The 14940-nt window shown below is 42.8% G+C and overlaps 1 protein-coding gene across 2 annotated transcripts in view; it reads right to left on the bottom strand.

The window, feature by feature from the left end:
* LOC122556786 (serine/threonine-protein kinase 32A-like) overlaps positions 1-14940 on the bottom strand; it is a 303260-nt gene that overhangs the window by 66571 nt on the left and 221749 nt on the right. Inside the window, exons 9-11 of one of the 2 annotated variants that reach the window (XM_043703956.1) lie at positions 12343-12468; positions 6597-6725; positions 1989-2093 (exon numbers count right to left, since the gene is read on the bottom strand). In XM_043703956.1, the coding sequence (XP_043559891.1) occupies positions 2004-2093; positions 6597-6725; positions 12343-12468 (345 nt within the window). In that variant the 3' untranslated portion in view covers positions 1989-2003. Of the gene's footprint in view, positions 1-1988; positions 2094-6596; positions 6726-12342; positions 12469-14940 lie in introns of those variants that run through there. The other variant, XM_043703955.1, reaches the window with a different exon arrangement.

Consider the following 14940-nt stretch of genomic DNA (forward strand, 5'->3'; position numbering starts at 1 on the left):
TGCCAGGGTTGGAGGATCTGAGCTACAGGGAGAGGCTGAACAGGCTGAGGCTGTTTTCCCTGGAGCGTCAGAGGCTGAGGAGTGACCTTATAGAGGTTTACAAAATTATGAGGGGCATGGATAGGATAAAAGACAAAGTCTTTTCCCTGGGGTCGTAGAGTCCAGAACTAGAGGGCATAGGTTTAGGGTGAGAGGGGAAAGATATGAAAGAGACCTAAGGGGCAACATTTTTCACACAGAGGGTAGTACGTTTATGGAATGAGCTGCCAGAGAATGTGGTGGAGGCTGGAACAATTGCAAGATTTAAGAGGCATATGAATTGGAAGCGTTTGGAGGGATATGGGCCAGGTGCTGGAAGGTGGGACTAGATTGGGTTGGCATGGACGGGTTGGACCGAAGGGTCTGTTTCCGTGCTGTACATCTCTATGACTCTTTATTCTGCCAAGATTGTTGTCTATATCTCTCTGGAGAGTCTCTGTGTCATCCTCACGACATACTTTCCTTTCTATTTTGTGTCATCTGTAAACTTGTTATTATACATTTATTTTCCTCATCCAAATCATTAATATATGTTGTAAAGAATTACGGCCCCAGCACTGATCCCTGCAGAACTCCACTAAGTTTGCATCCTGAAAATGCTCCCCTTATCTTAACTTTCTGCCTTTTATCAGTCAATCCTCTGTCCACACTAATACACTACTTCCAACGCCATCAGTTAACTTAAGTACCTTATCAAATGCTTTCTGAAAATACAAATGTATTACATCTATTTCTTCCCATTTAGTCTCGTAAACTTGTCAGGCATGACGTCCTCTTCATGATGCCAAGCTGATTCTGCTTGATTATATAACATATTTCCAAAAGCTCTGCTATTACATCCTCTGTAATGGACTTTAACACTTTCCCAATAATAGATTTGAGATAACTGATCTTTTTAAATAAAGGTGTTACTTTGACAGTTTTCCAATCCTTTGGGACTTTTCTAGAATCTATGGATTCTTGGAAGATTACTACCAGTACATCCACTATCTATTGTAGGTTGCTTGATTTATTGTTAGATTTAGAATGCTTTCGATTGCTCAGTTTAGAATGATGTGGATTGCTGGATTTAGAATGCTGTGGATCATCTCCATTACTGTGATGGAGTTTGTCACAACTGGCAAAATGCGAACAGTTTACAGAGCAGGTTGTTGGATGTGGATAGCCCCGAAGGCACCTCAATAAGATGGAAGCTCTTATTAAAATGACTTCTTTCTTCAGCTTTGTAGTTACAGAGCATAAGCAGGGAAAGTCTTAAGGAAGAACTGTGTAATTCTATTAATATTGAGTTAACACAACAGAAGAGGTATGCAGTAAAAAAGTCAGATTATGATTTACCTACATAATACAGAACCTTTTAGTGATATCATCCCTTGCTATGATTCTACAAATACTGAGAGAGGCTGGTTAACCCTAATAGCCTTTTCGCAGATTTGAAGAATTGTTTCAAAATATATATCTATGCTCAAATTCCTAACACCACAAGAATAAGTCAAAAAGATAATTTTTATACAAGCATACTCCCAAAGAGAGGTATCTCATCGGAAGTTATGGTCACTTTTCAGTAAAAATGAATGGTTTCCCATTAGATACTCTTGAGAGGGAAAACCCCTGTCTAGAAGCATGCACTCAAATCAGAGAAAATTGCTGAGGGAGAAAAGGGGTTATAGGAACGTAGGCCTTTATTAACACATGGCTTATACACTTTATACTACTGCAGCTTGAACCATGCGTTTGAGGATTCATTTTTATTGCAACTGTGGTGTATCCAATAAGTATCCCTATGCTGTAGTTAATATGCAAATGTTGTCTGAACTGAGCCCAAACACCATGAGAATCCTTGAAGGAGTTGGATCTCACATTGCTTCATTTCAATGCCTTCGCTGTTAATTTTCATTTCATATTCAGGGTTCATGTGAAGTGCCTCTGGTTTTTGACACCAAATGGGTGGGATGAAGGAGCCATCAGTCTAAGTGTTGAGACAGGTTGGTAAGAGTGTGGGGGAGATTGTGAGACCAACCTCCAGATTTTCCAACTCGGTGGGCCAGACTTCGCTGTCAGCAAATGAAAGAGAGGTCATATACAGGTGAAATCAGGAAAGACATTTCCATGTGAAAGAAATCTCAAACTTCCACTCTTAAAAAGCTGTGGGTTTGAGGTCAATCAAAAATGTCAAAAAAGAAACTGGTGAGACTTTCAGGAGCTAAGGGCATTCATTATGGTTAACAGAACCAGCCTAGGCCAATGAAATTAAGTTGCCATGAACTAACTGATTAATGGAATAGGCTCAAGGGGATTCCTGAAGAAGGGCTTATGCCCGAAACGTCGATTCTCCTGCTCCTTGGATGCTGCCTGACCTGCTGCGCTTTTCCAGCAACACATTTTTCAGTTCAAGGGGATAAATGACCAACTACTGTTTATACATCATGTAAGCAGAGCACCAAACCTTTCACTTTTTGCCCATGGAACATGCTTCAAGAATAGACTAATTATGTGGCAAGTGTGTCCAAGCCTGATGCATGCATACACATGCATACAAATATACACGTACAAATACAAACATGCAAATGGATAAACACACAGGAATGGATTATCAGATCAGTTAGTGTTGATTAGAGCCTGTTTACAATTGTGAGCTTTTGGCCTCTGTGCTGGCTTGCCATCATGATGTCAACATCAAGACATTTTCAATGAGGGTAGCTCAGGGAGTGATCAGCGGCCTGCCATCAAATAGCAGATGGCCAATAATGGCTTCCCCCTCTGGAATCAGAGGAGGGTAGCTGTGGTCTGAGATCGTGGGGCTGCCAATCACCAAGTGCTGAATAGCCTGCTGAGTTTTATAACAAATCTGCTCCATCTGCCTGGAGCAGCAAAGATTACAACGGGGGGGGGGGGGTATTGAACACTCGATGCACAGGTCAGGACTGAGAACAATCCAATCACCACACATACCTTCCTAAACACACACAAATACCAACCAAAACACCACAGATTACTAGACACAGAAACATAAACCCACACAGTCACAAATCCAGATATGTGCAAACCCCTGCAAATCATACGAATCCCACCACACACAACCCTAACCTTCCACACACAAACCACACACCATCACACTCACATGGAGTCACACACCCACATCCCTACGCACGGTCCCATAAACACCCACTCACTCACCTTTACACATACATACACAGCCCCTCAAACCCAGATACATCCGCAAAAACAAACTCTCAGGTACACACACAACTCACACACACAAACTCACACCCACACGTACATTTACACATGTATTTTGGATAGGAACAGGATGCATAAATTCCCTGTGTAGGTTTTCACTATTGCCAGCAATGGGTACTTACAGAATCCTAACCACCAGTCCAGTTAAGATCAGCTCACTCACCAAAACTGGGAATCAACCCTGGAGCCCTCCAAGTCTGTATGATTCAGATTCCACACTTGACAAATACATTTAGCAACCAATTACACCCAAAAGGCAGAGGTTGATATTTGTCAATAAATACAATTTCAAAAAGAGATATCAACTGTATTGCGCAAACTTAGATCAATGCTATTGAATTAACAGCTTTTAATTTAAGTTGTACATTTTAAAAATTATTCGCATTTAGTGCAGTTTAAATTGGTATCTGATTATAAAGTAATAACCCAGCAATTACAACATTTGTTCACAGCAATACTTTTGCTATCACCCACCATTTAATCTTAATTACAAGTTATTCATTTGTAATTATGTGGAATTGCAATGTAAGTGTATGAAATAGTCAGAGCAGCTCAACCAATTAATATTTCAATTATAAAGCTATTACTTGACAATTAGGATTGATTTTATTAGCCAAAAGACAATTTGTTAAACACACAATATTTTAGAATTTTTTTTACACAGTAGTCATTTTCTGTTCTCTCCTGATAGTGCCATTCCTTTCTGAAATAAAATTTTATTCTGTGGCATTGGTCACTTTCTAGCATCTGATCTGAGTGGCCATTCTTGTTTACTCTGGGAGGAGTGACTGTCAGCAGACTATATAGCTAAGTAAGGTGTCATAACTAAGCCTGACCTGTATATCATCTGATAGAGATCACTGGAAAGCAACTGAAGTGAAGATTTTACTGAATTAATATACCTGACTTCTCTCTCAAACTTGACACCACAGTCTCCCAAACAGACTGAAGTTATTAATTGTGATACTTCACCTAATGTTGGTACCAACTGAAAATCAAACCTTAATATTGGTTGATACCATTACTCACTGCAGCATCTACGCTCAAATATTCCCAATCAACTCCATTCTAGGAACTCACAGTTCTGTTTGCTGCTGAGTTGGTGTCTAAGATGAGATTGGTGCTCCATAGTAATTAGCCCTTATACTATTAGCAAAGACTCATCGTTGTGACAGCAGCAGACTGTCAGGTGCTCTTCCTGTGTTCTATGAATTTATGATATCCACAGACCACAAGGTCTGTGCCTTCCCCCCCTCCTCCGTACTGCACTGTAACTAATCCTGCCTCTCTCCACACTGCTCCTAACTCTGAAGCTGCTGTAATAAGAAATAATTTACTGTACAAATAGAAAATGCTTTTGTATTTGCAACTGCAAAGAAGCTCTGAGAAACATAAAGATTCCAATATTTCCAAGACTGTACAGAATGGATTTTGAACTTTCGCATGCAATGTATGTTTTTATTATTAGATTAGACTACTTACAGTGTGAAAACAGGCCCTTCAGCCCAACAAGTCCACACCGACCCTCCGAAGAGCAATCCACCCAGACCCATTCCCTTACATTTACCCCTTCACCTAACACTACAGGCAATTTAGGCCAATTTAGGTTAGGTGGCCAATTCACCTAACCTGCACATTTTTGGACTGTGGATGGAAACCGGAGCACCTGGAGGAAACCCACGCAGACATGTGGAGAATGTGCAAACTCCACACAGACAATTGCGTGAGGTGGGAATTGAACCCGGGTCTCTGGTGCTGTGAGGCAGCAGTGCTAACCACTGTGCCAGCTGTGCCGCCCATAGATAATTAAACGGCATGGTGGCTCAGTGGTTAACACTACTGCCTCATAGCAGGGACCTGAGTTTGATTCCAGCTTTGGGTGACTGTCTGCCTGTGTGGAGTTTGCACGTTCTCTCCATGTCAGCGTGGGCTTCCACCGGGTGCTCTGGTTTCCTTCCACAGTTGAAAGATATGCATGTTAGGTGGACTGGCCTTGCTAAATTACCCTGGAATTCCAGGGATGTGGAGGTTAGGTGGGTCAGCCATTGTAAATGCAGGGTTAGAGAGGCAGGGTAGGGGAGCTGGGTTTAGGTGGGATGCTCTTCAGAGGGTTGGTGCAGACCTGATGGGCAAAATGGCCTCTTTCTGCACAGTAGGATTTCTGTGATTCACAGTGGGCTGAAGATTTGACCTGCATCCTTGAGATTTGTCGGTCTTGTTGTGAGAATGGTCTGTTATCAGTTTTGGAATTAAGATTTTTTTTAAATTGAGGTAGGTGGATTTTTGATTTCATTTTTATGAAGGTAACTCTTATTTAAAATTGTCATTTGAACCAGTATACCTAGCAGGATACCCATGATGTTAATTGATGGAATCTGAATATACTGTTGCATTTTATAACACACACTGGTTTAAGTTTTCAGTTCAGAAATATCAGGAATTCAGTTCAAAAAGAAAGTTTCCTCCTCGCAGAAGAATCAAGTTTTTAGTTCAGCTGAACTGTTTTCACACTGTGGGAGGACTTTAGTTTGTGAAGTCCAAAAGCAATGAGAGTTTGCATAGAAGTTTTCAAGTCATCAAAAATGAAAGATAGTTCAGGCCAGAAGAATTTGAAAGAAGTCGTAAAACTGTCTCTACAGTCCCAAAAGGAAAACTGGATGGAGGCAGATAAGCCAGAAATTAAAGAGTGGAGCTAGGAGTGAAATATTTCTGGAACTGAGAATTTGTTGGGAAACAGATTAAAACCTTGTTTTGCTGTTCATGTTAGTTTAAACTTGTTTTTTTTGGCAAAGAACATTTGCAGCCTCATGTGAATAGGTTTCAGTGACTAATCACCACGGTAACCAACTGAAATAAAATTTAAATGTATGATCTATCAAGTCAGGTTTCACTCTTTGACCCAAGTTGAACACTATTACTATCGACTGGGATGGTAACACAGTTATCAATAGGTAAGTAGTTAATGAACAGGACAGCTGAAATTAGTGACTTACCCCAAACGAAAAACACAAGGCTTAATCTATAACCCACCACTCATGGGAGAAAGTGAGGTCTGCAGATGCTGGAGATCTAGAGCTGAAAATGTGTTGCTGGAAAAGCGCAGCAGGTCGGGCAGCATCCAGGGAACAGGAGAATCGACGTTTCGGGCATAAGCCTTTCCTGAAGAAGGGCTTATGCCCGAAACATCGATTCTCCTGTTCCCTGGATGCTGCCTGACCTGCTGCGCTTTTCCAGCAACACATTTTCAACCCACCACTCATCATCACTTCAATGCCAGCCCCTTGGACCCATGTAGGGGGTGAAATATTTGCACTGACCAGTGATGAGTTGTCTTTTCTGTTTTCCTTCAACTTTTTTGCCAGACGCTTTTTCTTCTTGTGAAGAGGTTTAGACTCCAGAATCATTTCCTCGAGTTCAAATGTGGGGTCACAGTTTAATTGTCCTTTCTGCAATAAAAGCAAAATAAATATATCAGAGAAACATGGGTTTTAAGGTCAATGGACTCAAAGCTTACTTTGTGCCTGCACTTCAATGCAGTTTTCACTCTATCCCCTTAAGCTCTATCTCGTCCCATGCGGTTTCCTGGCAACAGGCCCATGTTAACATTCAAATTAACAGCAATGGATGATGCCATGTGCATCCCATTCATAACTCACACACTTCTGAAAATCCTGGCAATTTCCAGAAGCTGTGAATATGTAATGCAGATAAAACGTCAGATTAATTAGGGGAGGAAAATACTTGAAAAATTCCTTGCCAATCCCTTTAAACAATCAGAGCTAGCCCAATTAATGTTACACAATTATGAAATGATCTCCATCCCAGTCAGTAGGAGATAGTGAGGACTGCAGATGCTGGAGAAGTCAGATTCGATAAAGTGTGGCGCTGGAAAAAGGTCAGGTAGCATCTGAGGAGTAAGAAAGTCAATGTTTCAGGCTTGACCCTTCATCATGATTGGGAAGGGGGAAGGGGACTGAGAAATAAATGGAGGGTGCTGGCAGAAGGTTGGGATGGCAATAAGTAGCAAAGGTAGGAGATGATGGTGATAGGTCAGTGGTGAGTGTGGAGCGGATAGGTGGGAAGGAAGATGGACAGGTAGGTCAGGTCAAGAGGAATGGAGCCGAATCGGAGGGTTGGATGGGTGGGGAGATTTGGAAACTGGTGAATTTAATGTTGAAACCATGTGGTTGTAGGCTCCCAAGGTGGAAGATGAGATGTTCCTCCAGTTTGCGGGTGGCTTTGTTTTGGCGATGGAGGAGGCCCAGAATGGACATGGTATGGGGGGGAGTGGGAGGGGCAGTTGACATGGATAACTACAGGGAGGTGGAGTTGGTTGGTGCATACGGACCAGAGATTTTCTCTGAACTGTTCTGCGAGTTTGTGCTCGGTCTTTCCAATCTACAGGAGAGTCGAAAAGTGTGGCGCTGGAAAAGCACAGCTGGTCAGGCTGCATCCGAGGAGCAGGAGAGTTGATGTTTCAGGCATACACCCTTCATCAGGAATGTGAAGGGGTTTGGGGGCTGAGAGATAAATAGGGGGTGGGAGTGGGGCTGGGGGGCAGCACGGCTGGGAAGGTGATAGGTGGATGCAGTTGGGGTAACTTTCTCCTCGAAGTACAGGAGACCATATCGAGAGCAATGGATGCAGTAAATGAAGTTCAAGGATGTGCAAGTAAATCTTTGTCAGATATTGAATAATCCTTTGGGGCCTTGGACGGAGGTGAGGGGGGAGGTGTGGGTGCAGGTTTTGTACCTCTTACAGCAGCAGGGGAAGGTGCCAGGAATGGACAGGGTGTTGGTGGGGAATGTGGACCTAACGAGGGAGTCACAGAGGGAGAGCCCTCCACCGACACTCTCATTTGATTGGCACAACTGGTCCTCATCATAAACAACTTCTTCTTTCAAACCTCCCACTTCCTACATACCAGAGGGTGACTAGGGGTACCCTCATGGTCCAAGATATGCTTGCCTCTTTACAGGATACGTGAGCTAATCAGTTTTCCACAACTATACTAACACCATCCCCCACCTTTTCCTCTGCTACATCTATGACTGTATCGGTGCTGCCTTGTGCTCCCATTGTACATTATTTATAATGCAATGACAAGCAGAATGATCTGTTCTAAACATTTCTAATGTGCGCTGAAGGGCTTTTGCTTTGAATATAATCAATGAAAACATGTTGACAGCTGGTAGTGTTTACAGATAAAGCAAAATAAAGGTGCTATAGTCAAGAGGGAGAGACAGGACTGGCAGCTCAATGCTCTAGGGTTTAGATGATATAGGAAAGATAGAAAGGGAGGCAAGAGAGAAGGGAAAACATTATTGCTGTACTTAGGGAGGATATTCCTGAGGGATCATCTAATGAAGCTATATGGGTGGAGCTCAGAAATAAGAATGGGATGATCACCCTTGATAGGATATACTTTTGGACGCCCAATAGTTTGTGGGCGGTTTTCTTTCGGTGGTGGAGGAGGCCCAGAATGGACATGTCACGGGGGAGTGATGGGGGGAGTTCAAATGAATGGCTGCAGAAAGGTGGGGTTGATTGGTAGACGAGAGATGTTCCCTGAACCATTATGCGAGTTTGTGCTCGGTCTCTCCGATGTAGAGGTGACTACATTGAGAGCAACGGATGCAGTACATGAGGTTTGAGGATGTGCAAATAAATCTCTGCTGGATGTGGAGTTATCCTTTGGGGCATTGGATGGAGGTGGAGTGTGGGTGCAGGGTTTGCACCTCTTACAGCGGCAGGGGAAGGTGCTGGGTTTGGAGAAGGGGGTTGGTGAAGAATGTGGACCTAACGAGGGAGTCACAAAGGAAACGAAATGCAGATAGAGGTGGGGAGGGAAATATGTTTTTGGTGGTGGGGTCTGACTGTAGATGGCGGATGATGACACACTGGATTTGGAGATTAGTGGGGTGGAATGTAAGGACCAGGGGTTGATGGGGAGTGTGGACCTAATGAGGGAATCATGATGTTGTTGTGGTTGGGGGTGTGGTGTTCGAGGACGGAGGAGATGCGATTGACGGCATCGTTGATAACAGGAGGGGAAATTACAGTCCTGGAAGTAGGAGGCCATCTGGCATGTCCTGGAGTGGAATTGTTCCTCCTGGGAGCAGATACGGCAGAGGCAGACAAATTGGGAGTAAGGGATAGAGTTTTTACAAGAGGGTGATTGGACGAAAAGTAGTCAAGGTAGCTGTAGGAGTCGATGGGTTTGAAGTAGATGTTAGTATTGTCAGTCACCGGAGATGGAACCTGCGGCCTTCTAGGCCTTTTGAATGAATCCAAATTTTGCAGAACAAATCTTTTATTTTTTATAGTTATGCTTTTTCTCATCCTTTATTAGTTTAATTTTAATCTTAAAATGAATGTATTTAAAATACCAGAGAGTAAAAGAAAATTCAACGAAATAATCCTCACAGACTGACCACCACAATTAAAAAGTTTCTTGGATGCAGCCTTATTAGATTACAACTAACATAATGCAGCCTTCCAACATGAAAAGGTTCCCCACCTCTGGGCTAGGAGAAAGTGAGGACTGCAGATGCTGGAGATTAGAGTTGGAGAGTGTGGTTCTGGAAAAGCACAGCCGGTCAGGCAGCATCCGAGAAGCAGGAGAGTTGACGTTTCATGCATAATCTCTTCATCAGGAATGAGGGGGGTGGCCCAAGGGGATTGAGGTGGCTGGTGTATATGCATATGGGAGGGCTGGTGGGGCTGGGGGCAAGATAGCTGGTAACGCAATAAGTAGATGAAGGTGGGGGTGAAGGTGATAGGTCAGAGAGGAGGGTGGAGCAGATAGGTAGGAAGGAAGATGGAGAGGTAGAAGAAATTAGGAAACTGTTGAAATCCACACTGATCCCATGTGGATGAAAGGTCCCAAGGTGGATAATGAGGCATTCTTCCTCCAGGTGTTGGGTGGCTAGGGTTAGGTGGTGGAGGAGGCCCAAGACTTGCACGTCCTTGGCGGAGTGGTCGAAAACATCTCTGGGACACATGAACTAAGAAACCCCACCCGCCCAATGGCTAAACACTTTAAACTTCCCCTCCCACTCTGCCAAGGACATGCAAGTTTCCTCCAATTCCCTCATTTCCCATCCCCACACCTTATCCCAGATCCAACCTTCCAACTCAGCACTGCCCTCTTGAACTGTCCTACTTGTCCATCTTCTTTCCCACCTATCTGCTCCACCCACCTCTCGGACCTATCATCTTCACTCCCACTTTCATCTACCTATCGCATTCCCAGTTACCTTCCCCCCATGCCCACCATCTCCCCCTCCCCAATTTATCTCTCAGCCCCCTTGGGCCACCTCCTCATTACTGATGAAGAGCTAATGCTCAAAATGTTCCCTCTCCTGCTCGCTACCTGACTGGCTGTGCTTTTCCAGCACTACACTCTTTGTTTCTAGAGGCTGTAAGCTTGAGGATTGCCTCTCTGCTTGAAGCACAGCTGAACAGGAGACTCCACTGCTGCGAGGAGACTTCCTGCCATTGGCATACTGCAAACGTCTACAGGCTGATAAGCAACTTGTCATTGTTACATGTTATGAGTGCAACTTCCATAGCCATTATGTCCTGGAAATGACTTGGCTCAGAGGCCAAGATGTGTTCCACAAGATGGATCATTTCTTCAGTAGGAACATGGAGGAGAAAGAAGTTCCCCACAATGAGAACATGTACCTTTCTTTCATTGAGGATATTCCTCTGTTTGCAGTTGTGCAGAGTCAGTAAAGAAGTACAGGTTTTAGCAGTTCTACCTATTGGCCTTACAAAGTCCAATTTTGTGAAATGAACACAAAAAAAGCAAGACCATTTGCTCAGCATCCCCAATCATTCATTTATATTCTGCAATATAAATTCTTCTTTTTCAGGAAAACTGAACCACCATCATATCTGCAGACTTCCAGAAACCATCTATTCCCTTTCATATCCTGAACGGGAAGAAGTGCCAGCACATTTCATTCACGTCAACAAAAGCAACCTGAGCAGCTTTGATGACAATTCCATGTTATGCATGGATAAATAAAACACCCTTGGGCAGTGTACTATCAGGAACTGAATAATCAACAAGCTCTTATTATCAAGAAAATTGCCCTTACACACGTTACACTAAACAAAAGTAGTGCAAATGAAGTTCAAGGTAATCTGTTAAACTTACTTTTAGTTTCTTGCAAGTAACTTTATCTGTCTTTATGCAATGTAAGTAGACCACATATACCACTGTCTGATTTATAATTAATAATAAATCATGTTACTCATCCATTATTTTTTTCTCCTGAATACTAATCTTTCGGTCTTGTGAATTTGGAAGCAAGTTAAAAGAAAACACGAGTTCAAAAATGTCAGTCAGTGTTGGAATGGGGACGTTTGTGCATTGGACCGACTTCATGTGCATTCCGCTGTGATTTCGGAGTGCATCAGTTGTTTTTGCTATTAACCATCCCCATCACCTTCCATGCTGTCAAGCTATTACCCTATATTTTGGAAGAACTTGAAACCGAGACCTTATGCCTTCTGACATTCCCGGGAACACTCCAACATGCAGAATTTCTTTGGGGAGTTAAAATTAAGCTTTGTGTAACAAAAATGTTCATTTTATTATAGGTCTGTTGCCCTATAGAATAGATTATTCACCTAATTCTGAATTTTACTTTTGAGTCAAGACAATAGATATTAGACCAGGAGAATGGCATGACAGAACTGGGAACGACAGGGAGTAGGATTTGGAGTTGTGACCAGCAGGAGTTATGCCTTTTAGGGAAATGGAGACCAGCGGGAATTAGGGTTTTGGGGAAATGGAGACATCTGTGCAGAGAATGCAGTGAACATTTCGGATCCAGTGACCTTCAAAATGGTTTGAAAGAAAAGTTAATTCTCCTTTCACTCCACGGCTGCTGCCAGACCTGCTGAGTTTCTCTTGCAATTTCTGTTTTTGTTTCAGATCTCCAGCATCCACAGTTCTTTGTCTTATTCAACTAACAGTTGTTAGGAGGCACTGTGACTGAAAGTCAGTGGATTTGAGTCCCATCGACAAACTGACTGGTGATGACTTACATTGGGAATAAAACCAGCAGTGAGCTTCTTCTCCAAGACAGCATCCCAATTGATATCGGCGAGGTAAGGACAGCTTTGCAAGTCAGCCAGGCTGGAGAGGCGTTGAGCAGAGCTAACTGTAAGCAGCTGAAAAGAATGATTGAAAATTACTAATGTAAGGGGAATCAGCTATGAAAACATTTGGGCAATGCTTGATACTTCATGCCTAATTCACATACTTCAGCTTTATACAATGTCAACATCTTCACATCAGACCTATACAACCTATTACATTGGTATTTCTTTTAATTAAACTGTTTAGATGTTATGATACACCACTGTGGCGGGTGGGATATGGACTGGAATCTTCTGGCTCACAGGTAGGGACACCATCCTTGCATTACAACATCTGATTGAATTACACTAGTATATGTTAATTATTCAAATGTCCAATAAACTACACTGTCTAATTTCTCCGAAACACATCTAAGTGCTACTTAGAGTCACAGAGTCAAAAAGTGTGGTGCTGGAAAAGCACAGCAGGTCAGGCAGCATCCAAGGAGCATGAGAGTTGACATTTCAGGCATAAGCCCTTCATCAGGAATGTGGGGGACTGGGGGGGGAGGGGGTTGAGCAAGGGATATGAGAGATAAATGGGAGGGGGTGGGGCTGTGGGGGGAAGGTAGCTAGTTACCTATCGCCTTTATAGCTGCCTTCCCCCAGGCCCAACCTCCTCCAATTTATCTCTTAGTCCCCTTGGGACCACCCCCAACGCTGATGAAAGGCTTATGCCCGAAACGTCGATTCCCCTGCTCCTCAGATGTTGCCTGACCTGCTGTGCTTTTCTAGTGCCACACTTATTGACTGTGATTTACAGCAACTGCAGTCCTCACACTCTCCTCAGAGTCAGAGTCATACAGCTGTAAAACATGGGACACAGACCCTTCAGTTCAATGCGCCCATGCCGACCAAATATCCTAAATTAATCTAGTTCCATTTGCCAGCATTTGGCCAATATCCTTCTAAATCCTTCCAATTCATACCCCATCCAGATGTCCTTTAAATGTTGGAATTGTACCAGCCTCCACCACTTCCTCTGGCAGCTCATTCCATATAAGCACCACTCTCTGCATGTAAATGTTGGCCCTTAGAACTCTTTTAAATCTTGCATCCCTCACCTTAAACCTATGGCCTTTGGTTTTGGACTCCCCCACCCCAGGGAAAAGACCTTGGCTATTTATTCCATCCATGCCCCCCATCATTTTACAAATCTCTATGAGGTCACCCCTCAACCTCCAACACTCTTAAGGAAAATAATCCCAGCCTATTCAGCCTCTCCCAATAGCTCAAACTCTCCAACCCTGGCAACATCTTTGTAAATCCTTTCTGAACCCTTTCAAGTTTCACAACGTTCTTCCTATACCAGGGAGACCAGAACTGAAAGCAGTATTCCAAAAGTGGTCTAACCAATGTCCTGTACAGCTGCAACATGACCTCCTAACTTCTATACTCAATGCACTGACAAATAATGGTAAGCATATCGAATGCTTCTCCAGTAAATTACTGGAACCCCCTCCTCAACAGTGCATAGGGAGTACCTCCATCTCACAGATTGTAAAAGAAGGCTCGCCATCATCTTCTGCAGCAAAACCAGGGATAAACAATAATGTCAGTCTTGCCAGCAATAATCCTGAACAAGAAATGATTACAAACAGAATGACACATTAGTCCTTCGACAGCTGAAACAGTGCATATGTCGAAGCAATATAACACAAGTTGGATGCTATCATAGCAGTTCAGAGGTTTAAATGGATAGTTAGACTAAGATGTGTCAAATGGCTTCCTCATCTCCACTTATTTCTGAGAATGAATAAAACAATGGTGATAAAATGGGATGGATTTCGCAATAAAAATAACTGAGACTCAAAGGGCTCACCACTATTAACCAATAAACTGGCAGCAACTTTCAGCAACCCCACATGACACTTAAACTGTAAATCAGGCAGCTGTTGTCTGAAACCCGCTGCCTCAGGAATTATGCAATAATGGTACCTTGCTGAGAGGCTGTAATACCGTAAGTTATAGAGCAGAATTGGGCTTTTCATCCCTTCAAGTTTGCTTCGCTATTTGATCATGGCTGACATGTTTCTCAACCCCATTCTCCTATCTTCTCCTCATAACCCTTGATCACTTACCAATCAAGAACTTATCTCTGTCTTCAATACACTCAATGACTCCACTACCCTTTGTGGCAATGAGTTCTACAGATCTCTAGCAAAAGAAATTCCTCCTCATCTCAGTTCGAATGGTTGTCCCTTCACTCTGAGGCTGTGCCCTCACGTCAGAGTCTCTCCTACAAAAGTATCATCATACAAGTACATTGAACAAAATGAATTTGCTATTATTAACTTTTGTATGCCAACTCATCAGACAAAGACAAAGCTCATCATATCATTAAATGTACTCTTTTCTTATTACCAGCTGACAAACATCTTCTCAAGTAGAGTTAACTCTAATAGTATGCAAGTTAAAACTAATTAAAATGCTGAAATAATTTCTAAACATTTTCATTCAGTTTCCTTTATCTCCCTTGACATTTTTTGACATTTTTCTTTATTA

The sequence above is a fragment of the Chiloscyllium plagiosum genome, chromosome 14 (assembly GCF_004010195.1).
Source record: "Chiloscyllium plagiosum isolate BGI_BamShark_2017 chromosome 14, ASM401019v2, whole genome shotgun sequence".
NCBI lineage: Eukaryota > Metazoa > Chordata > Chondrichthyes > Orectolobiformes > Hemiscylliidae > Chiloscyllium > Chiloscyllium plagiosum.